Source organism: Desmodus rotundus, chromosome 4 (assembly GCF_022682495.2).
Source record: "Desmodus rotundus isolate HL8 chromosome 4, HLdesRot8A.1, whole genome shotgun sequence".
In the NCBI taxonomy this organism is placed as follows: domain Eukaryota; kingdom Metazoa; phylum Chordata; class Mammalia; order Chiroptera; family Phyllostomidae; genus Desmodus; species Desmodus rotundus.
The window spans coordinates 74,775,319-74,800,063 of record NC_071390.1 but is presented as its reverse complement, the minus strand read 5'-3'; the positions used below and the strand labels follow the sequence as shown (position 1 = coordinate 74,800,063).

The following is a 24,745-nucleotide window of genomic DNA, read 5'->3' as shown; positions in this document are numbered from 1 at the left end:
CGGGAAAGCGCGGCCGCACGGCCATTTTGTTGGTGAGGCGGCGGGCTGGCGTCCCGTCCGCCGCCGAAGGGATTTGAAACGGAATTTTGGAGGAGGGAAAAAAAACTGTGCCCACTGATTTTAATTTACCACTGAAACCATTATTTTATTTTTAAGATTCTTTCCAGAAATGGTCGTTTTTATGGCAAACAAATTTTATTTTTTCAAGAAATTAAAGCTCCCCGAGCTAAATGTGTCGTGAATTTCTGCAAGGGTGACTGGCTTCTTTAGGTACCTTAATGATGTCAAGTCAAAAACGTTTTGATGGAGATAGTTGTCAAAGGGCCATATTTGTATACCGACATTTGTGAAGTGATAAAAAAATTTGCTTAATATAAAAAAAGCATTACATTCCGCAAAAAAAAAAAAAAAAAGGCGCATACGAGAAACACAAGTGATCCTACAGACATTAAAAAAGACATTTTCCTGAGTTAACAGATAGTCGTATGTACTATTGTTTTGCAGTGGCACCTACTAGTGAGCTTAGACTTGTGTTCTTTGGACAGCTGTGCTTTCAAAAGCCTGGTGTAAAATGGCACACACACCGCATTTCTCTCCGAGCCGCAGGGGGCGGGGGACGGGGGATAGTGCGGACTGTGGGGACGCTGCCCTGCCAGCCAATCAGAGCCTGCCTGCTCGCCAGCGCAAAGTTGTTAACCCCAGAGTCTTCTGGCTGCCGCTGCCTGCTCTGCTTTTAATCTTCGTGGATATTTCTCCGATCTCCCCCAAACGCCCACAGATTCTGGGGGAAGCCACCCGACTCAGCCACCAATCATGGAAGAAAGTATTACTTTTTATTTACCAAAAACCTTAAAGATGTTTCAAGCTCCATATGCTGCCTGGAGGCTGTCGTTTCTAGGGACACAAGTATCCAGCCTATATTGTTACAATTTTTTTTCAAGGACTGCTTTCTTCTTTGCCTTCACTAATGGTAAGTTTGTAATTTTAAATATTTATGTCATTAAATCTTTGAATGAACCACCAGGTAAAAAAGATTTTCATTGTGTTTCTTCTAACAAAACCAAATCTTTGTATTTTTCTTTAGCTTTGATCTACAGAATACACCTCATCTTGTCTAGTTAATTTTTACCACAGGGGGGAAAAAACAGTTTCTTTTTCATTATTAAAACTGAATATTTATAATATAAATTACGTTTTAATTACTGTGAACTACGGAAGAACTAAGCTATTTCGAGATGGACTTGTTTTGTGCCAGCAATGTTGGTAATGCCAAATATGTGCATATCCTCTTTAAAAAATTATGTATTACCTAATTTGTCCAGGACTAAATTATCAGCAGGCAAACTATGGATGTAGTTAGCTTTTTGTATTTTTTTAAGCCTATTGTGGTTTCTTGATGAATTACTTGGATACAAACTAAAGAAAAGCTGCCCTTGGTATAATGAAGGTGGAGATTGACATAACCGGGTTTATATTAAGTTATGGCTGTTACTAAATAGTGGATCTTGTATTTGCTGATCAGATCTAAACTTGTAGTCCATGATAGTTAATTCTTTGAAGCTCTTCATTAGATAATCTCAGATCTATCTCGTTTTTGTCCAAAAAGGTACATTTGGGAGACATTTTGTAATTTTTGGCATTTTTCTAATTTTTTTTTCATTTTGCACACGGTGAAAGATCTTTTTTGTTTTGCATTGATCTGTGTTGGTGGCGCTGTAGTGCTTCTCAACAATTTGTCAGCTTCACTAAAAGAAAAACGGAGGAAAAAGAGGTGGGGCTAGATTTGATCTATTACCTTATCCCTTTATTTCCTTAAAGAAAGTTCAGTTTGTTCAGAAGAAATTATTCAGTCGAATGTTTTAAATATTTTCTGTAAACTGTGAACTGTGGGTGAGAGCAGACGTGTCCTCACAACCAGTCCAAGGAGCATCAACACAAGCATGCAGTTTGCAGTTGTGTTTTATCTGATATGATTATCTCTAAGTCGGAATTCTTCAATAATAAAGCTACTGGTTTACCTTCTCTTTCCTCAGTAACTGTTTGCTTTTTCCTTATATTACAATATCATACATGTTAATGTCTTTTCAATTTAAGAAAACGTTTGAGTTTTGGTTCACTGGACATTGTAAAAGTTGAATTTCATGTTGAACCTAAGAATTTCCTAAATAACTATTCTAGTTATTTAATTTTCTAGTAGTTTTCTAGTAACTTTCTCCTGGGAATTTTCTAGTAATTTGACATATATAATGAAGCCTACATAATTGTCTGTTTTATTTTGAAATGATACTTCACTTGCACTTATGTATATATTTTTTAAAGGCTAATTTTTAAAGAATATATATACAACTGCTTTTAACTTTTAAAGTATTGGTATCACATATCTAAATGCAGGATAAATATTTTCCATCTTTGTCCTTATTGAGAGTTATCTGGTTAGAGAATATGGGATTTAGGCCCAAAGCCTCACAAGAACAAAAGCATATATGACAGTATGACATAGATTTTACTAGCCTCTGTAAACATTTTAATTGTTTATGAAGATAGTATGTCCTTTGTTCAAAAAGAAAGTGGGAAGAATCAGTAGTTTTGCCTAAAATATATATTATTTTGCCAAATAAAATTTTAAAAACTGAAATATCCTGGACCACCTTTTCATACAATTGAATAGGTTATTTCTTGAGAGAATAAAAATTTCTGAGTTATTACTGTGTTTTTATTCACTTTGATATATGAAGTGCTCATTTCACTAATCATTTAAAATTCTAAAGTAAAAGACTGTGTGAAAATGAATAAAAATAGTATTTCTGATCTTTGTGTCCCTATGATTTACCTGTTTAAGATCCTTTCCTTACATTTCAAAAATAATTATGTATTGTGCCTATATTTTGTTTATGCTATGCTGTAAAAATTTGAAAATGTTTATTCTAACATTTTATCTCTTGTAAAATTTGAATGTCCCTGTCAAAACTAGTTATGACATTGTAGATTATTTATAAAATGAAATACTGAAGGCATAAATTTATTACTTAACCCTCTGGTTATGATGGAGAGTTTAGTTCTCTAAAGTTGATCTGAATAAAACATACTTGCCAGTATTTTTCTTGCTAATAATATATTCTGTTATTCAGCTGGTGATATTTTAAATTTTAATTTGTGAAAACTAAAAATGTTTATATAAGATAGCCCTCCTTTTAAAGAGCAAATTGATGCTCTGAAGTCCATATGTAGCTATGCAATGCTCTTTGTTCTCCCACACCATTGACTATTACATCACTGATTATGAGTAACCATTATAGTTAAATCTTCACTTTAAAAATCATACATAGATATTCTTACTAAAGATATTATTCTATCTGTGATTCTTAAATCACTATGTAAGGCAAGCGGTTTAAATCTATGAGGCAAAAACAATTATATTATTCTCCATTTTAAAAATCTACCTTGTGCTTCATTTTAGCTATTGATTTTTTGGATATTGTCTGTTTCTCATTGACAGCATTTTTGTAGGTATTTAGTTCAAAAGCTTGGTGTGATAATGGTTAGAATTATTATAATAAACTATGCTTTTATCATGAAAAAATCTTTATTAAATGTAGCATATGGAGAACTCAGTTTTCCATAGCAACTGTTACTAGATTATGAACAAAGAATTATTTTTTAAAATCCTAAATGTCATTTTAGTCAACAATTACTATTTCTTTCTTGCACACTGTTTATCAGAGATTTTAACAAGTAGCAAATATGACTATATTAAAATATATCATTTTTCACTCTGCCCATCCCTCTGATGGAGGGAGGGTCAGTGAGTAGTGAAAAAACAGGTTGCAGGAAGAAGACATAAGTGATGCCAATGACATGAAGAATTTGTAAATCAGATTCTAAACAATAAACCTCAAGAAAATGAACTTGAAATCATGGAGGCTGATCAATAACAAATAAAATGCAATGAACCCACATAATTTCCTAATTTATTAATGTGTATTCATTGGTATTGCTGAAGGTTGAGGAAGCCAAACCTTTTAGGAAAGATGAGATAACAAAGGGAAGAAATATTTTTAAAGATATTAAGATGACCTAACATAAAATGCTGAAAATATCAGTCAAGACCAATCTAATATACTTTGGAATGCTATTAGAAGTGCTATTTTCCCTTCTTTTAGAAGGAAAAATAGCTTAAGTTTTTGCCCTCTGAAGTCTCAGTTTAATACAGATCTGAAATTGTATATTCCTAGTTATACCCACTTCTTGTGAGTATTTACTATACAGATTCATTCACTATTCTCCTTAGCATGGTTTTGCCAACAAAGAGAAGGGGGAAATTATAGACAAAATGGGTGTTTGTGTTATGACTTTGTTTTTCTGTACAAAAATATTCTCAAATGGAGAATCTAAAGGGAAAGTAAAGCAAAAATGATGGTTACTTTATGAAAAAGATGAAAAGGGTCCTTTATACTTGATTTGTTCAACATTTATTTTTATTTAGTGGTTGGTTGGTTCTAGATTTTCCTCCTATTTGTTATGTGCTATTATGCAAAGATGCTAGGATACAATATTAATAAAAGAGGAAAGGATCCCTTGTGAAGTTTATAGTCCAGTATGGTTCAAAGTTCTAAGGATACTTTAAATCTAAGGTCTTAGATGTGAGAGGTTCCCATTGGAAATAAAAGCCAAATAAGATCCCTAAAGTAAATTTTTAACTTAATTCTTTTTAAATAGACTTTAACAAGTGTCATACTACTGAAGGGCCATTATTTGAGTACCAGATTTCACATATTGAGGGGGAAATAGCCCCCAGATTCTGATATGGCCCATATAAATGCTATATAAGTAGATGGTTACCCAGTATGAATTCCTATTGTAAAGTGAGAAATAAAACATTTACTTATTTGCTTGAAAAGAGAGACAAAGAGGATCACTCTGGAAGTAGTTATTTTGGGCATGTCCTTGTGAGGTCATTTAATGAAAACTTAAAAAAAATGTGGTAGAGCCTCATTTTGTACATTTTGCTCACATTTCATGGAATAAATCTCAGTGTAAATGTTAAAGGATTTTATCAGAATTTAAAATTTGATTTTGAAATCTAATAGTTTTAATGATATGTACCAGAAATTTTATAAACAAAAGCAAATCTTTTAATTTATGAAGATAATATAATTAATTACATATTGAACTAATGATTAATTAGTTAAGCACATCAGATATGGAGCAGGAAAGTATTGTATGTACAGATCAATTGGAGGAGAAGACACTAGTCATTAGGATTCCCTATATGTGATTTAAGATAGATACCTCAAGAATAAAGTCACCAAATCATTTTGTCATAGAGCCAATTAATCTATACTAGCTAAATGTGGTATGTCATTTAGTTTGTTTTCATGCTAACAGAATCCTGATAGTGGCATAAAAAAATAAGAACATTGATTATTTCAACTAAATTAGTAATCAGGAAGCAAGACAGTTCTAGTTTCAGTTCAGTAGCTCAACAGCACTATCAAGTTCTTTGGTAGGTTTCATTCTTTTACATTGTAATAATGTCAGCAATGTCACCTCATAGTGACAGTATGGCTGGTGCAACTCCAAGCATCATATCCTGATCTTACAATTTCCAAAGGGAGGAGAGTTTCTGTTCTGCATCTTTTTTATAAGTTAAGGAATTCTCTCCAGAGGCCCACAGCACACTGCTTCTTACAGTTCATTGGCCAGTTTGTAGGACATGGTCATACCTAACCCAGTCACTGACAGGGAGGTTGAAATTACTGTGATTGGTTTAGCTAGGGTAAAGCTCTTGGAGGGGTGAACATCTGCTGAGTATTCAGTGCTCAGTATGGTTAGCACCTACTTGCTTTGTGTATACTTTAATTGCTTTGTATAAACATTCTTCAGTGACAAAACATGAATATCTGTTTTCAGAGAGACCAGACTGGTCAGTCAGATGCAGCTAATTAAAAAACTAAAACTAAAACTAAAAACAAACATTTAATTAGAGATTATTATGTTCCAGACTCTGGGCTAAATGCTACCTTTATTATCTCCTTAAATCCTCACACAATCTTTGGAGATAAAGAAAATTATTAGATGCATTCTATAAATGAGGAAACTGAGGCTTAGGGAGTTTTGGCCCAGTTACATTGTAAATGAAAAGCTGAGGCTTGGCCCAGGTTACACAGTAAATAAAAAAGCTAAGAGTTTGAACCAGGGGAATCTGAAATAACAGCCTGTTTACTTACCTACTGTTCTATACAGTCACATTAGATATTTGTAAATTTATGTTGTGTAAATTGACATTTTAAATTCACTGATGGTATCACTGTTTCAATGAATTTTCTAGTAAATTATTTTATAAATTCAATAACCTAATTTATCAGTTCCATATATCTGAATGTTTGTATGTTGAATTTGCTAAAGTCACATTTGTACTACATCTCACCTCTTCAGGACTGTTTCATGAAATTCTTTCAGAAGTTGAATTATTATAGGGAAAATAAAGATCAAAGACCAGAGATTCTGGGAGGCTTTGTGGAATTGGATGAATTCATGATTCATAATACTAGGTCCAAATACTGACTTCTGTTTCACAACTTACAATATCAATTTTATGTACAAAATGTTTTGATCTTTACCAACTTTGGGATGTTTTTGCCTCTGGGATATTTGAGGGGGGATTCTACATTCATCATACTTCTAAATCAGTGGATCTCAAACTTTGGCATGTACCAGAATCACCTAAAACAGATTGCTGCTCCTCACACCCAGGGTTTCTAGATCAGCTGGTCTGGAGTAGGGCCTCAGAAGTTGCATTTCTAGCAAGCTCCCAGGTGATGCTGATGATGCTGGCCAACGAACCACTCTTTCAGACTCTGATCTAGAGAACCAGATGGTACTGCCATGATGAATACGTTGTCTTTGCAATATGCCAGACTTTCAGGAATGTCATTTAACATTTGGCAACTACATAAATAAATACATACTGCAGTATTAAATAGGGTGGTCAGGACACCCCCATTGAAAAGCTGTGGTAAATTTATACAATGGAATACTACTCAGCTATAAAAAAGAATGAAATCCCATCCTTTGTGACAGCAGAGATGGACCTGGAGAATATTATGCTAAGTAAAAAAAAAAAAAAACCAGCAGAGAAAGACTGGTTTATTTCACTCATGTGGAATCTAATGATCTCACTCATACCATATGATCTCACTCATATGTGGAATCTAATGAAAAAGTAAACTAACAGAATAGAAATAGACTCATTGATGTGGAGAACAGACTGACAGCTGTCAGAGGGAAAGGGTTGGGTGAAAAAGGTGAAAGGATTAAGCAAAACAAAACAAAACTCATAGATATAGACAACAGTATGGTGATTACCAAAGGGATAGGAGGTGAGGTGAGGTAGAAGAGGGTAAAGGGGGAATAAATAGGGATGGAAGGAGACTTGACTTGGGGTTGTGAACACACAGTAGAGTATATGAATGATGTATTACAGAATTTTACACCTGAAACCCATATAATTTTATTAACCGTGTCACCCCAAGAACATTCGATGAAAAAAAGAAAGGGAAAGAGTTTCAGCAATGACTTCAAGGATTCTTCTTATGCCTCAGCATGAACGTCACATTTGAGATTTATTTGCGAACAATTCATATGTGTTTTAACCTTTTAAAACATAACAAACCATAATTTATAAATTATTTTTAAAAGCAAGTAAAAATAGTACTTAGTTGTGCTCAATAGCCCATTACATCTGAAAAAGACATCTGTATCTATGGCATTTTGCTGTTTTTTCTCAAGATTTTATCCACCAATCACTAATACTCTACATTCATTAATGGGACATGGTTTCAATGAGACTAAGAAAGGGAAGCTGCCATGCCAATGACCTGTATTTAGCTCTGACACCCAGGCCACTGCCCCAATCCACTGGAAAGTCTCCATCCTCCAAGACAGAGGTCAGAATCTCCAGTTGAAAAACACTATTGTGTGCCAAGAAGTGAAAAGGACCTTTTCCAAGAATTTAATTGCTTCACTGCATTAAGACTTAAGAAATTGTTAGTTCTGAAGGTCTTTGCTCAGTTTTCATTAAGGTATGAAGTCCAAGAAACAAACTGCCAACATAAATGAGTAAAAAACAATCAGCAACTTCAATGACCTTAACATTCCCAGAAGCCAATATCAGCTTGAAGTTCTCCTTTCATACCACCGGAGGACTGGTCAAAAACCTAGTATGAGTAGTTAGTTTGGACTGCTGTGGTCCAGTATCAAAAACAGCCATTCAGCACCTATTTAATAATAGACTCACATAATTTAAAATGGCCTAAAACTGCCAGAACTGTGCTGTTCAATAGAATAGTCCCTAGACACATGTAGCTATGTAATTTAAATTTGAATTAATTAAAATTAAAAATTCAGTAGCTATACCTGACCCTGGCTAGATGGCTACTATAGTGGACAAAAAATTTAAGGAACATTTTTGTCTTCGTCTGTTCAGGCTGCTTTAACAGAATACTATAGACTGAGTGGCATATAAACAACAGGAATTTATTTCTCACAGTTTCAGAGGCTGGGAAGTCCAAACCCAAGGAGCCGGCAGATGGGTGTCTGGTGAGGACCCACTTCCTGATTCATAAGACTGCCATCTTCTCACCCTGTGTGGCCTCACATAGTGGAATGTGGAGGGAGCTCTCTGGGTACTCTTTTTTTAAAGAATATTTTATTGATTATGCTATTACAGTTGCCCCATTTTTTTCTCCCTTTTATCTCCCTCCACCCTGCACCCCTCCTCCCACTAGCGTTCCCGTCCCCCTTAGTGCATGTCCATGGGTCATACATATAAGTTCTTTGGCTTCTCCATTTCCTATACTATCCTTAACCTCCTCCCATCTATTTTGGACCTACCAATTATGCTTCTTATTCCTTGTACCTTTTCCCCCATCCCCCCCACACCCCGTTCCCATCCATACTGATAACCCTCCATATGATCTCCATTTCTGTGATTCCATTCCTGTTCTAGTTGTTTCCTTAGTTGTTTTATTTTTTTATTTTTTGGTTCAGTTTTTGATAGTTATGAGTTTGTGGTCATTTTGCTGCTTATAGTTTTGGTCTTCTTTTTCTTACAGAAGTCCCTTTAACATTTCATATAATAATGAAATTATATGAAATTTATTATATGAAATGAACTCCTTTAACTTGACCTTATCTGGGAAGAATTTTATCTGCCCTTCCATTCCAAATGATAGCTTTCCTGGATAGAGTAATCTTGGATGTAGGTCCTTTCCTTTCATGACTTGGAATACTTCTTTCCATCCCCTTCTTACCTGTAAGGTATCTTTTGAGAAATCAGCTGATAGTCTTATGGGAACTCCTTTGTAGGTAACTGTCTCCTTTTCTCTTGCTGCTTCTAAGATTCTTTCCTTATCTTTAATCTTAGGTAACTTAATTGTTATGTGCCTTTCTGTGTGCTTCCTTGGGCCCAACTTGGGACTCTCTGAGCTTCCTGGACATCCTGGAAGTCTATTTCCTTCACCAGATTGGGGAAGTTCTGCTTCATTATTTTTTCAAATAAGTTTTCAATCTCTTGCTCTTCCTCTTCTCCTTCTGGCAGCCCTATGATTTGGATGTTGGAGCGTTTAAAGTTGTCCTGGAGGTTCCTAAGCCTCTCCTCATTTTTTTGAACTCTTGTTTCTTCATTCTGTTCTGGTTGAATGTTCATTTCTTCCTTCTGCTCCAAGTCATTGATTTGAGTCCCGGTTTCCTTCCCTTCACTGTTGCTTCCCTGTATATTTTCTGTGTTTCACTTTGCATAGCCTTTACTTTTTCCTCTATTTTCCAACCATATTCAACCATTTCTATGAGCATCCTAATTACCAGTGTTTTGAACTCTGCACCTGATAGGTTGGCTGTCTTCTAATTGTTTAGTTCTTTTTCTGGAGTTTCGATCTGTTCTTTCATTTGGGTCATATTTCTTTGTCTTGTTGCACCTGTTAGGTTGTAAGGGATGGAGCCTTAGGTATTCACCAGGGCGGGGCAACCCATGTTACTGTGCTGTGGCATTATATGTGGTGGAAGGGTCTGAGAGGAACAATGCTGCTTGCTCGGCACTTGCTCTCAGTCACTTCCCCTGCTACCCACAAGCAAATTGTGCCCTTCTGGTGCTGATTCCCGGGTGGATGCGTTTGTGTACGTTCTAGGACCCCGTGGGTCTCTCCAACATACTTTCCTGTGAGGCTGGGAGTTTCTCCCACTGCTGCAATTCCCACTGGTTTTTACAGTCAGAGGTTTTGAGACTTTGTTTCCCCATGCTGGAACCCTGGTTTGCACAGTCCATCTTGCTCCCCAGTTGTTCCTCCCAGTTTACCCACACGCAAATAAGGGACCCCCAGCCACCACCACACCTGCCCAGTCCTCCAGCCACTGCCTTTGGTACATAGTCTCACATCCTCTCTGCCCTGGCTGTCCGTCTCTACCCCTCCTACCAGTCTGGATGAATGTTTCTTTTTAAATGCCTTGGTTGTCAGACTTCCGTACAGTTTGATTTTCTGGCAGTTCTGGTTGTTCGTTGTTTTTAAATTTGTTTTTGTCCTTTGGTTGTGGGAGAAGGCAAAGTGTGTCTACCTATGCCTCCATCTTGGCCAGAAGTCTGGGGTCTCTTTTATAAGGGCACTAATCCCATTCATGAGGGCTCTTACCTTTATGACTTAATCACCATCCTAATGTGCCACCTCCAAAAACCATCACATTGGGAGTTAGGATTTCATTATATGAATTTGGGTGGAACATAAATATTTGGTCTATAGCAATTTTCATGATTGCAGAAAGTTCTTCTGGACAGCACTGGTGCTTCAGACCATGGTGGGTTCACACTGTTTCACCAGTAGTTCTCAACTCTGCATGTAAATAGGGTCACTCAGAAACTTAAAAACAAAATGCCTGTACCCAATACCCAGGGATTCTAGCTGGTCTGGGATAGGACCTGGGCATAAGTTTGTTTACAAAGATGTCCATGGGATTCTAACATGCAGCTGGGGTTTAGAATTGCTAAATTACACCATTGAAGACACTAAACCTAAACTTTGAGAGGTTAGTAGATTAGTATTGCTATTTTTCATCTCAATCTTTCAAAAGCTACAATCCATCTCCTAGGATGTGAGGAAGGATCAAACCAAAAGAAAGAATAACTGAACTATCAAACCAAGTTCTGTGTGGTGAAGCATTGACTGCTTAATGAACACCAGCTTTACCCGAAAGAAGACAGCGATAGCCATTTGTAAGTTATAAGTTACTTCATGTCCTCAAGAGTTAGTCTTGTATATGAAAAGAGTTAATTTAAGTTACATATCCAAAGGTAGTTCTCATGTTTTTAAATTTAGTTTATACACTTTATCACATTTACTAATTTTTGAAATCCTGGTTCTTTAAAATTTAGTTTCATTTATAGTAGTGCTTGATTAAACACATATTTACTACATACAATTGCCTCCTTTGGTACCTAGTAAGCATTGTCAAGAAATTAAGAAAGTTATACATAACTACTAAATTTAATTTCTAAATATGATTCATCTTAAGGTCCCTTTAATGTTTCAACACTACATATAACTTAGTAGGAGTTCTACTTAAAAATCTAATAGGATGACCTCTTATTCCATTAGGTAAAGTGTTCTTAAACAGAACAATTACCTACACTAAAAAATATTGCTGTATTTATTCTAAATGTTTCTGAAGTTAAAAGATTACCTATGAGGAAAACAGTATGTCCTACCAAAAAATTTTGCATTACCTTCCCAAGTGAATATTTTGGTCTGCCTTCTCAGCTTATTGAGGTTTCTTGATGATCAGAGATTTTGGTTGGACCACAACTAAGTCCTCGTCTGAGATACTGGTGTGACATGCTGAGCCAAAGCCTGCATGCTTGAAGTATTGTCATGTCTTTCCTTTTTCAAGCCAAAACAATCTTAGGGCCCCACATAAGTGGCTACTTCAATTGACAAAGATTTGGATTTTTATTTCTTAATCTTCTAGAGCAGGCGTGTCCAACCTTTTGGCATCTATGCACCACACTGGAAGAAGAATTGTCTGGGGCCCCACATTAAATATATTGTGACACATAATCACAAAAAAACTCATAGTGTTTCTTTAAAAGATTTTATTTATTTGTTTTTAGAGAGGGGAGGGGAGGGGAAAAGAGACGGAGAGAAACAGTATGTGGTTGCCTCTTGAGCACCCCCCACTGGGATCCTGGCCTGCAACCCAGGATGTACTCTTACTGGGAATCGAACCGGCGACCCTGTGGTTTGTAGTCTGGTGTTCAATCCACAGAGCCATACCAGCCAGGGCATCATAATGTTTTCAGTAAATTTATACTTTTCTGTTGGGCCACATTCACAACCATCCTGGGCTACATGCAGTCCATGTGTCACAGGTTGAACACCTCTGTTAGAGTATAAGATTTAGAGACCTTTGAACTTCGTGGAATCCTACATTTTTCATATTCTCTCTTGTAAGACAGTCAACTCTTGCAGATATTAACAGATATTCAATTAACACTGAATCTCTCTCACAGCTTTGTTTATGTGGTCACAATTTCCAAGCCTATTCTGTAGACACGGTTCCTTTGTTGATGTTTTTAACTTCCAGAATAGCTAACTAGAAGTCTTTCAATGCACATTTCTATTGAAGATAGGAGAACACTTGTAGGACACAGCTTTGACTGATCTGATGGAGTTCCTAGCTCTGTCCTTTACTACATGTATGACGTCTGTCCAAAAAAAGTCCAGCCATTGTTAATATAAAGAGAACAGTTTGTGTGACAACAATGTTACCTGGCAGCGAAGGAGAGTAGACTGGATTGTGCATGAATGAACGACTGCTTCACTGTACTAGTCACTGGGGGTGATAGATGCCCTTGAGTGAGCATGTGAACTGTATGGCCACCATGTTCAAAATGACTACGCAAGTAGAGCACCAAATCTGCACCAAATTTTGCATTATACTTGAGCATTCCTCCATGGAAGCCATTTCCATGATTCAGAAGGCAGCAGCTATAGGCAACTGGTGATTGGCAACTTCATCACAAAAATGTGCCCCCCTCATGCATCATGTCTGTGCACACTTTTTTGGTTAAACATCAAGTCACCCAGGTGACTCAGCCCGCCTACAGCCTAGATTTAGTGCCCTGCGACTTCTGGCTTTCCCCCAAATTTAAATCACCTTCAAAAAGGAAGAGATTTCACACTGTTGATGAGCTTCAGAAAAATATGATGGGGCAGCTGATGGCAGTTGGGAGAACTGTGTGAGGTCCCAAGGTGCCTACTTTGAAGGGGACTGAGGTGTCATGGTCCTATGTACAATGGTTCTTGAATCATCATTAATGTCTATTTTTCATATTACATGGCTGGATACCTTCTGGACAGACCTCGTATAATGTGGGCCAAATTACTTATCAGTCCAGACCCTCAGTTTCTTCTATGAAACAAGGTAATGTTACCTACCTCACGTAGCTATTGTGAGACCACAATAAGTTAATGCATCTAAAGCACCTAGAATATTGCCTGACATGTCATTATCATTCAATGTAAGCTTTAAGTTCATTTTTACATAAACACCTCTGATTTTAGGGATCAAACTAGGCCTTGCACAGTGTGGTGGGAATTAAAAAGATCACCCTGTGTAGGTGTATTGATATTGTAATATTACAGAGGCTCCCATTATCCTCTCCAGGTATTCTATTGTAATCCAACATATTGAAGAACTTTTCCAAGAATTAAGGTTTCTTTGTTTCCTGCTTATTGCTTGTTAAATAAATCTTTAATGAGCTTCTGCTATGTTGAGAAAACAATATTGTGCTGAGCCTTTGAGGGTTAAAGAGAGAACAGAAGAGAAGCATTTGGAAATTGGGATAAAGTTCATGGAGAAGGTCATTTTGACCAGAGTTTTGAAAGATGGGAAGGCTTTCAATATGTAGAAATGGAGAGGACATTCTACAAGTAAAGAAAGCAGTGTGAGCATGGGCAAAAAGGAGAGAAGATACATGGCATTTGGGAGTACCAACTAAAAGTTCTGTGTGGGTAGAGAATAAAGTATAACTTGTGGGTTAGAGCCTGGGAGAGAGAAACCCCTGATGGTTGCCTGGAACCAGCACAGTAAGGACCTGGAATCCTGAACTAGGGAATCCAGATGTCAGTAACTACCCACAGAACACCAGTTCAAATGCTTGGAACTGGCAAGAAAATGCTGATGGGAAAAATAGGAGGGAACTATCTCTTTCTTATGTTAACCTGTTTATCCTTTTGCTTGGTAGAGGAAAATGGTGATGGCCTGGATCTCTGGTCAGGTAAGTTGTGTTGGAGAGAGTAAGAGAAGCAGAAAAGGTTCAAAGTTTTGGGACAGTTTTCAGTAAGTGTAGACATTGGACAGCAGGGGGGCAGGATGAGGGCACCTAAAAATTGAAAAAAATGCATAGAGGATTTGCTTCTATAATATTTGTATTTCTTGACAATTATGAGTATATATCTATAAGGCTATTTATATTAATAAGAACTTAGCATTCTTTTTCCCAAAATGAATAGAAATTAAAAAGAGAAAGAAGAGAAATAACAGGCTGATTTATGACAGAATGATGTTGCTACTTGAGAGCATATAAATAATTGTGTAGGTATTATTTCTTTTCAAGTGAGAAAGGAACTCAGAGTTTATATGTAATTTGGAAATGTATAAATTTCCATTGAAAAACACACTTTTATATGACTGTTGAAGAGTTTGTATTTTTTTAAAGTTCATTTGTTCAGCTCCACTATGTTATAGGAACTAGTAAAAAGAAAAGTGGGGAAAACTGTTTAAAAATGTTTAGTTAAATAATAAATAAAAAATTTAATGTGCATTCTGTTTTACATACCAAACATGGAATTTTAAGTTTTTTATGATTATGAAATTTTTGGACTTTTAAATGAAATTTTTTCTTTGTATATAAAATTCAAAACTATCTACACTCAATTTTATCAAACTTTTCTGGTGAAATTCACCTCCTACCAATCCTTTTAAAAGTTCAGATGATTAGTGATATTAAGAGTGGTATATTGTAAGTTTCCAAGTAGACTTTTTGAGCTCTGGAATTTGCCATTGCAAATGCTACATCAAACCCACCAGGAAATCAATCTCTCAAGTGAGTGAGGAAGATGATATCTTACTGCTTCATCTTGCACACTGCCCACTTAGGGAGAAACTTTCCCTCTCATTTTGCCTGCATGATTCTCTCAGTGTCCATCACATGTGTTTAGGAGATTGTGATCCTGCGTAGGCACCCTTCATGAACTGCTTTTCATTCCTTCATTTACCTTTTTCATTTCCTCATATTGTGTACTCTTCTTTCTTTCTATGTATTGACATAATACTTTGTACTTGTCACTTTAAATGGCAACATAAATGGATGGCTGACTTTTCCATAATTGCTGAATATTGATTTCCAACTTCATTAAGGAAAATCTGAAATGATGGATAAACTTTTGGTTTTAGTTTACCTGCATATTGCATATTGGTTCTTTTTTTAGATTATATTTTATTGTTTATGCTATTACAATTGTCCCCACTTTTCTAACCCCGTTTGCCCTCCTCCACCCAGCACCCCCTACCACCTCAGGCAATCTGGAAATTAATTCTTAAATACCATGAAAAGAGGTGAAAATAAACTACTTCGTAAGGTAAATTAATGAAATATTTCCAGTTTATTTTATTTCAATCATTTGTAAATCTGATAAGGATATCAAATTATTTAAATTGTTACCTTTCAAATCAGAATATACACATAAGACACGCCCTGTTTGTTTTCACAGGAACTAAGTTCATTAAAGGCAAGAACAACTTTTTCTTTTGTATCCCCCATAGTTTATAATACAATGTTTGTGCAGAGGTGGGACCCAATAAATGAAATGATATTAGAAAAACCTATTAAAGTATATGAAACAGAATCTTGGTTTTTTGAGGCAAGATTTAAGTGGACTTCTCACACTTTCATCATGCTTTTCACATTGGTAAACTGGTTAATTTATTACTATTATTGTTGCTGTTGCTGCTGTTCGGTATTTTTCTCAGTGTCTGGACTATTGTGCTCTTTTCTTAACTGATTACATAGAAATTTCCCTGTTTTTCCATGAGAATATCAGACTAACTGCAGATCTTTTATTATTAGAATTCATTATTTTGACCATTTCTGCTTCAGCTTTTATTTTGAAGTTTGTATTTTTCTCTTCATATTAATTCTGAAACTTCATTTTCCAGTTTTAATGAGATCACATTTGACCACACTCATGACAAATATTTTCAGAAAATACCTTAAAGGCATAGTTTCTTTTTTTAAGTATATTTTATTATGGTGTTACAGGTGTCCCAATTTTTCTCCCCTTTGCCCCCCTCTACCCAGTATCCTCCTTCCCTTCAGGAATCCCCCCCGCCACTTAGTTCATGTCCATGAGTCATGCACATACATTGTTTGGCTTCTCCATTTCCTATACTATTCTTTTTTAAAACTCTATTTTATTGATTATGCTATTACAGTTGTCCCAATTTATTTTCTCCCCTTTACCTCCCTCCTACCTGTACTGCCACCCTCACCTTCCAGCATTCTGCCCCCACCCCTCACAGTTCATGCCCATTGGTTGTACATTTAAGTTCTTTGGCTTCCCTATTTCCTATACCATTCTTAGCCTACCCCTATCTATTTTATACCTACCTATTCTACTACTTATTCCCTGTACTTTTCCCCCCCATTAAACCCCTCCCCCTCCCCACTGATAACCCTCCATTTGATCTCATTTCTGTGATTCTGTTCCTGTCCTAGTTGTTTGCTTAGTTTTTGTTTGTGTTTTATAGGTTCAATTGGTGATAGTTTTGAGTTTGTTGTCATTTTACTGTTCATGGTTTTTGATCTTCTATTTTTTAGATAAGTCCTTTTAACATTTCATATAATAAGGGCTTGGTGATGGTGAAATCCTCTAACTTGGCCTTATCTGGGAAGAACTTTATCTGCCTGTCCATTCTAAATGATAACTTTAATGGATAGAGTAATCTTAGATGCAGGTCCTTGCCTTTCATGACTTTGAATACTTCTTTCCAGCCCCTTCTTGCCTCTAGTGTTCTTTTTAAGAAATCAGCTGACAGTTTTATGGGAACTCTTTTGTAGGTAACTCTCTCCTTTTCTCTTGCTGCTTTTAAGATTCGTTCCTTATCTTTAATCTTAGGTAACTTAATTGTTATGTGTCTTGATGTGCTCCTCCTTCAGTCCAATTTCTTTGGAACTCTCTGAGCATCCTGCAAGTCTATTTCCTTCACCAGATTGGGGAAGTTTTCCTTCATTATTAGTTCAAATAAGTTTTTTATATTTTGCTCTTCCTTTTCTCCTTCCAGCGCTCCCATGATTCAGATGTTGGACTGCATAAAATTGTCCCAGAGGTTCCTAAGCTTCTCATTATTCTGCATTCTTGTTTCTTTATTCTGTTTCATTTGGATGCTTCTTTCTTCCCTTTGCTCCAGATTGTTAATTTGAGTCCAGATTGTTCATTGTTAATTTCCTTCCCTTCACTGTTGGTTCACCATATATTTTCCTTTATTTCACTTTGTGTGGCCTTCATTTTGCAACAGAGCTCAATTAATTCTGTGAGCATCCTGACTACCAGTGTTTTGAACTCTACATCAGACAGGTTGTCTATCTCCTCGTCACTTAGTTCTTTTTCTGGAGCTTTGATCTATTCTTTCATTTAGGCCATATTTCTTTGTCTCAGCACATGGTCTGGATGAATGTTTCTTTAACTCCTTGGTTGTTGGCCATCTATACAAATGTTTTTCTGGCAGTTCTGGTTGTTCTTTGTTTTTAAATTGGTTATTATCCTTCTTTTGGTTTTGCAAGGAAGTGAAGCATTTCTTAGTCATAATTTCTATAGAAATCATGTATTTCAATCTAATTCTTTTAATTTTTTATGTTTAAAACATTTCAGGTATCCCCATGTTTTGTGCCACCTATAGAAAATTGGAGATAATCATAAAACTTAAGAGTTGCAAGGAATCATCAAACCTTAGTCCTTTTCAAAGTTGAGGAGACTGAGACCCAGAGAGATTCAGATAAAGATCATACAGCTAGTTGTGGCAGAACCAGAATTGGAACCTACATCTTTTAGAGTAAAATGCTCATAAATAACTAATACAGGAGAGATAGCAAAGCATTAAGTATTTTTTAATGAAGCAATTCTAAAAGTGCAACATGGTTTAAAAAGCTTTTTCTTTTTAAAAATAGTTTTAAAAACTCCCATGATGGAGGCAATACCTTTATATATATAAAGTTAGACTCTTTCATTTATACTTAAAATTATTTTGTTTTTTTAATCCTACTGAAAATTAAGAGAATTTTAAGAAAATATATTTTACAGAATACAGTTCAAAATTAATCCTGAAGATTCATTATTTTCAAGTAGACTATGAAATTTTGGTTATTTTAAAAAGCACAGATTATGAAACAACCCATGAAAATGAAGATAAAGAGAGTTCTGTTCAGACAGAAGGACAGCTAGGTACTGGAGAGACACAGGGCCATATCCCCTGCTCCTCTGAAGTAAAGAAGTGTATGTGTGCACTATCATCTTTGTGCATGGAAGGGGAACGGATAAAATATGAAAAATAATTCAGGAAGGAACACTTTTTATTCAGATAGCATTTCTTTCTCTTTAAGGTTTGGGTTTTTAGTGTTTTTGCTCCAGGGAAAGGACTGATGAGCCAGTTTAGCATTTATGTTAAGGTGAAGGTAATGAGGTCCTAGTTTGGCTTATTCAGGGGGAACCATCTTTCCATCCTACACTGGAAACTAGACCTTAATCTTCCTTTAAGAAAAAGACTCAGCTTCTTGTGTGAAATAGTATCTAATACTTGTTGAAATCTTGTAATCTTTCTTGAGAGGCACTGAAACTATCTTGTAGGATTTCGTAGACATTAAATGAGATAATGGATTAAAGCACCCAGCCCACAGAAAAAACTCAGTAAATTTGGTTATGTGGATTATTTATCTATCATAGTAGTTAAGAATTTATTCAAGTTTACAGAGCTAGGAAAGAGCAAAGTTGAGATTCAAACCTAAATTTTGTCTGGCTCTGGAGCTAGCACTTTTAAGCCCTTATATTACACTCTGTCTTTTAGCAATTTGTTTTCTTAAAGCTCCTCTGCTAGAAACTTTGCATACAGCTTTTTGAAGGGGAAAAACTAGTGAGCAGAGAAAATTCAGGAATAAAACACTTATTGATTTTTCTGTCCTAAATCAGGCATTAAGAGAAAATTATATTAAACTTATATGATTATTGTAAAAATTATAATATAGGTGTATTTCTTATTTCAAATTAATTCAAACTTATCATAAATTTCCCAAACTTTTATATTGTACTAGACACTCTTTAGAACAATTCAGAAAAAAGCAAGATAAAGTTAAAGGGATAAAAAAATAAATCAAATGGGTGGATTTCTGTTTAAGGATTTCCCATTTAAGGAAATCTCCAAAGGGTCCTAGTCTAGCAATCAAATCTTCTGTAACCAACTGTATGACTTAAACAGGTCATAGATTTTCTGTTCCAATATGTTATTTGAGGGGATATATATATATGCCTTCCTAACTACTATGATGGAATTGAAATAAAATAATATATTCTTCCTTACATTTGTATACTGTGCAATTGTCAAAAAATTTTCACTATAATATCTCATTTGTTCTTCACGATGGCCTAAGGACAAGGAGAACAAGTATTCTTTAGGCCAAGCATATGAGATACTTAAGCCTCATAAATTAAATAATTTCTATAGGGTCATTCTGCTGGTAAAGGGTAGATATTAGATTAGGATCCAGATCTTCAGTCGTGGAAGCCAGTATTCCTTGCAGTACATAATGCTGTGTCTCACTGCATAATGTTACTACTATGAATATAAAATGTTACTTATCATTTGACCTTTACCAGCAAAGCACTCACCTTGAGGGAAACAGTAGCAACCTATGCAGAGAGGCCCTGACTCCCTGGGAGCTTGCTTGACCAGATTTAGAGATTGAGCACTCTAGAACCATCTGATGAATCATTTGGCAATGGAGGGGAAAAGTGCAGCAGAGTTCCCTGTAGATTTCAACATAGGAGTGACACAAAACTACAAAATGGAAATGAAACAAAAAGATTCCACAAGATGAGTATAATGTATACAAACTAGTTTTCTATATATCTAGTTAATCTTTGTTTTCATTTGAGGATTTCTTAGTTTTGTTTCCTTAGCTCAGAGTTTTGAAGGGTTTACAATCAATGTTATGTTTTACACTGCACATACAAAATAAAGCTCAGAAAAATAATATGATTTAGTCAAAGTTACAAAATAAAAATACTCTTAAAAATAGCTCACGTTTATGGAGCATGACTTTTGTTTCAGGTCCATGCCAAACTCTGCTTTAATGATTTCATTGAAACAACATAACAACCTAGGTGATAGATTCTATCATATTTTCCAAGAGCTTAAGTTAGAGCAAAAATCTCTAAATCAAAATTCAACTTGTTCTGTTTAGTAAAGACACTTTGGGGAAAAAATGTAGCTAAACATTCTGGTCAATTTTGTATTAAACACCAAATACATTGCCATATAGTGATCTGCTAAATTACAGTGCTTGTTAGAATTCTGCCCAGTTTTATATTCAAATGTCTTACTTTGCACTGTTTTTCGCAGGATAAAAATCTTAAAAAGAACAAAGATAGTACTTTACAACATCTTTTTGCTTTTTCAAAGTTCACATGTCAGACCATCTTAAGTAATTAAATGGATAATTTGTTCAGAAACATTTATTTCTGTGCACTGTATAGATTAGAATTTGCCAAAGTATATTTTTTGTAGAACTAATGGTGCTAACTGCTAGTATGTGGTAAGGGGTTGCATGGTCAGATAAATTTGGAAAATACCATGCTCAGTATCAGTAAATAGATGTCTTTGCTGCAGGACTTGTCTGAACCTATACATACTTTAAAGACAAAGCTGTAATAGGTAATATTCCCCTAACTATGGTTTTTCCCCTAACTTATTCCCCTGTTTTTTTTATGTAATTCATTTTGGAATGTAACATCTGGAACAATTTTGTTTGGTTTTTTTGTTTTTTTTGGAACATACTTTTGAAAATACCAAGCTTATATCTGGGAAGAAATATTGACATTTAAGAGTTAGGTTTTTGCCATCAGCTCAAATTGACAATAAAATTGCCAACCTTCATTTGTGTAGACGTGACTTTTATTGTTATTCAAAGAATAGCAGACATTTTTCTGTGCCTTAAATCATGAATATTTAAAGCCATTTTTAATTTCAAATGTTCTTTGAAGATTACATATATTTTTTTTAATACAGAAAAGTCAGTATGTCTTTAAAATGCCCCTTTAGAAGATGGTGCTCAAGTAAATTATGCTATATACATAGGATAATATCTCTGCAAAAAACTAATCTTATAAGATTATTTAATGAGGTGAGAACATTATCAAATTATATTAAGTAAGAAGTGAGGACCACAAAAACAATATGCTGTATCATTACAATATTATAAAACAAACAAGTGAAAAACAAAACCAAAAATACTGGAAGAAATAAAAACACCAAAATATTAATCTGATTATGAGTAAATCAGTTAAAATCAAAATATCTATCCAAATATATGTGCTACCACAGAGATACTTTTGTTGTTGGTTTGTTTTTGTTTTTGTTTTTGTTTTATGTCTTAAAATCTAGTGTTTGAATTAGGGAAACCTAATTCAGAAGAAATCTTAAGATCTGGTATGGCTTATACACTTGTCAGTAACTGAAGTCAGGTTGGTCTTTTGTTTCCCAGTTTCTGCATATTTAAAGATGGAAGATATGTTTTGCTTCCTCCTATCAACAGGATTTTGTAAAGACTTGTGAAATTATAAAACGTATCTTCTTCTGATGCTTAATGCATGAGGTACTGATGATGTTAGCTACTCTCTGTCTGAAGCTCAGCTGATTTTGAACCTCAAGGTGCTCTTAGTCCTGTGAGCAAGTACCAAGAAGAATATATTGGAGGCCTTGAGAAATTACTGCAAAATCTTACAGCCTTTGGCTTACCTGGTAAATGATTAACATGCTTCAGGCACCACTCGGCCTGAGACTCCTCCAATTCATGTTTCAACTCAGCAGAAGATATTTTCCACCCACAGCATCCTATTGAAATTGTGTTTGGTGTGATCTCCAGGGACCTCCCTCATTCTTTTTGGTCCTTTTCATTGATACCTCCTGGAAATACGGACCTCACCTGGCCTCTCTCCATGCTTCTCCTCCTCTGCTCTCTTCCCTCTGCTGTCTCCTGGATGTGGGTGTTCTCTGGGGCTCCATTCTCCATGCCCTTCTCCCCCTCTATGAATCATCATCCTTCATACCTATAATGATACTCTTCTGATTAGAAATAACTTTCCCTTTGAAAGATAGGAGGAACTGGAGTCAGATAGCATTTGGCACAATGTTACTCCAAGTATCATAAAGAAGAATAAAATAGTTAAAATGTTTATTTCACTAATATTAACTTATTAGATGATAAAAAAGTTAATTCTGTGCCCCCAGTTTCAGAATAGAAATAATTTCCTTCCTTGAGTCATAAAGCAATAGCAATTCACACCAGACCCTTTCTTGAATACCCTCTTCCTTGTCAATCTTTGTCTACCACCCACTAATATAGTATTTGACTTCAGCCTTTCACTATAAATTTCTACTTCATTAAGTTTTTCTCTTGTTCCTCTAAGTTTCTTTCCTTCACCACTCATGTACCATTTATACTATACTGAGTAGTATATGTTTGCTTAGTAACACTAATGCTCAAGTAGTATGTTTTATGTACTCAATATTGTAAGGCACCTAGAGGTTGCTACCTTTCTTCCCTCTCCCTTGTCAGCCTTCTCTCCCCACAATCTCCCTTTTATCCTCCTGCCCCTTACAACCTTGGACTAAAACAGCAGGTTATACACAATAGTCTGTCAGTGGGTACCAGTCATTGGGTTAAATAATGGTAACAATAATTAAACAAAATGCAGTTTAGATAAATACTACCAAATATTTTTAATATGTATGGTTGAATTCTTCAATTTTTCTTATTTTCTAAGATGGACCTTTATTCTTATGGTAATGTAACTGGAATGGCTGACATTCCTTAAATACTACATTGCTATTGTTCAGGTTCCAAAGCATTTCCTGTCTACTCCTCCCAACACCTCTCCAGTGGCCTCCACCAACGTCCTTATTAAAATGCTGCCATAGAGGTCTCATCACCTACCTTTGGATAGTGAGGGAAAGATCAGATGATTTATAGAACTGGGAATTAAGGAAGGCAAGTCCTAAAAATGGCCAGACTCCCCAATCAACTTTTTAGGGGTAAGTAGGTTGTAAAGTTTGGCTCCTTGTTGTGCTCAGAGTGGATTTTTCTGTAAATTTAGGATTTTATATTACATAATAAAATGTATTCCATTTCTTTTTTTTCTTTTTCTTTTTAGTTACAATAGTGCTAGAACCATTTCATGGATCTTTAGAAATCTTAATTCCTTCTCAGATAGGTACAATTTGTTTTAGTAGTATATAATGAAGATACAGTTAAACTGAAATGACTCTAAGTCTGCCTGGAAATATTCTGAACTATTTTATTTTATATCAAACATAGTTCTTAAGTATTATGTATAGAATTCCATGAATAAACCAACTCTGTAGATAAAGCAGTAGTTCGGTATTGTTACTGAGAAACCCTATGAAATATACTGCAATGAATTTTGCAGTATTTTACTTCCCAACATTTCCTAAATGAAAAAAAGCAACACATCATAAAAAGCTTCCAGTTTTTATTTTCCTAAAGATATGCTGAAAGAATTATTTGATGCCATTTCTTTACATAACTTAGTATTAAAGTAAAAAGCAGAGAGTCAAAAATGGTCACTTTTAGTGAAAATATTCAGTATTAGTACTTTTATACAATGCTTTCAATTACAGCTTTGTATTACCTTTTAACGTTGAGATCATTGTGCAGTCACACATTTTAAAGAAATTAGTTTCACATCTTCCCAATTAAATACAAATGCAGTACCTCACTTTATTGTTAGCTCTATGAGGATATAGGGACCATGCCTTGCCTAGCTTTTAGTAAATATCCAATAAATACTTGCTGAATGCTTGAAGGAATGAAGAATCTGCTCTCCTGCTACCACAACTGATGTCACGATTTTTAAAAAATCTTGTTGTCACATCAAAGAGAATTTAACTTCTTTGGATCACTATCATTTTTGCCCTCCTTCCTGCCTGTTTCAGAGGAAGATGGTCCTAAAGTTATTCCATTTACATGATTCAGCAAACGTACCCATATCTCTCCTACCTTTCAACAACAAAAAAACTGGTTCCCTGAATAGCTACCCCTTTCTGCCTGTCTCTCCCCTTCCCTCATTGCCAAGCCTTTGAAAGAGGCCTCTCTCTTTCCTCACTTTTAGTTTACTCACTTCACTTTATAATCCAATTCCTGGGGCTCCACTCTGGCATCAACTTAAGCTTCACCTCTTGCCAGTTTAGTGGCCATAGTCATAGGTCTGTCATAAAAATTAAGTGAGGCAATATATTTAAAATGTATTTCCACATTGTCTGGCACATAGGAAATGTTCAATAAATTGTCACATTAAAGAGAACTTAACTTCTTTGGAAGTTAAATGCTAGTTATTGGTTAAAAGTATAATAG

The 24,745-nt window shown here is 35.4% G+C and overlaps 1 protein-coding gene across 2 annotated transcripts in view; it reads left to right on the top strand.

Annotated features, from left to right (window-relative positions):
- The first annotated feature begins 688 nt into the window (after positions 1-688).
- EPC1 (enhancer of polycomb homolog 1) overlaps positions 689-24,745 on the top strand; it is a 107,617-nt gene continuing 83,560 nt past the window's right edge. For both annotated transcript variants that reach the window (XM_024574877.3, XM_024574874.3), the window contains exon 1: positions 689-970. In XM_024574877.3, the coding sequence (XP_024430645.1) occupies positions 968-970 (3 nt within the window). In that variant the 5' untranslated portion in view covers positions 689-967. The remainder of the gene's footprint in view (positions 971-24,745) is intronic.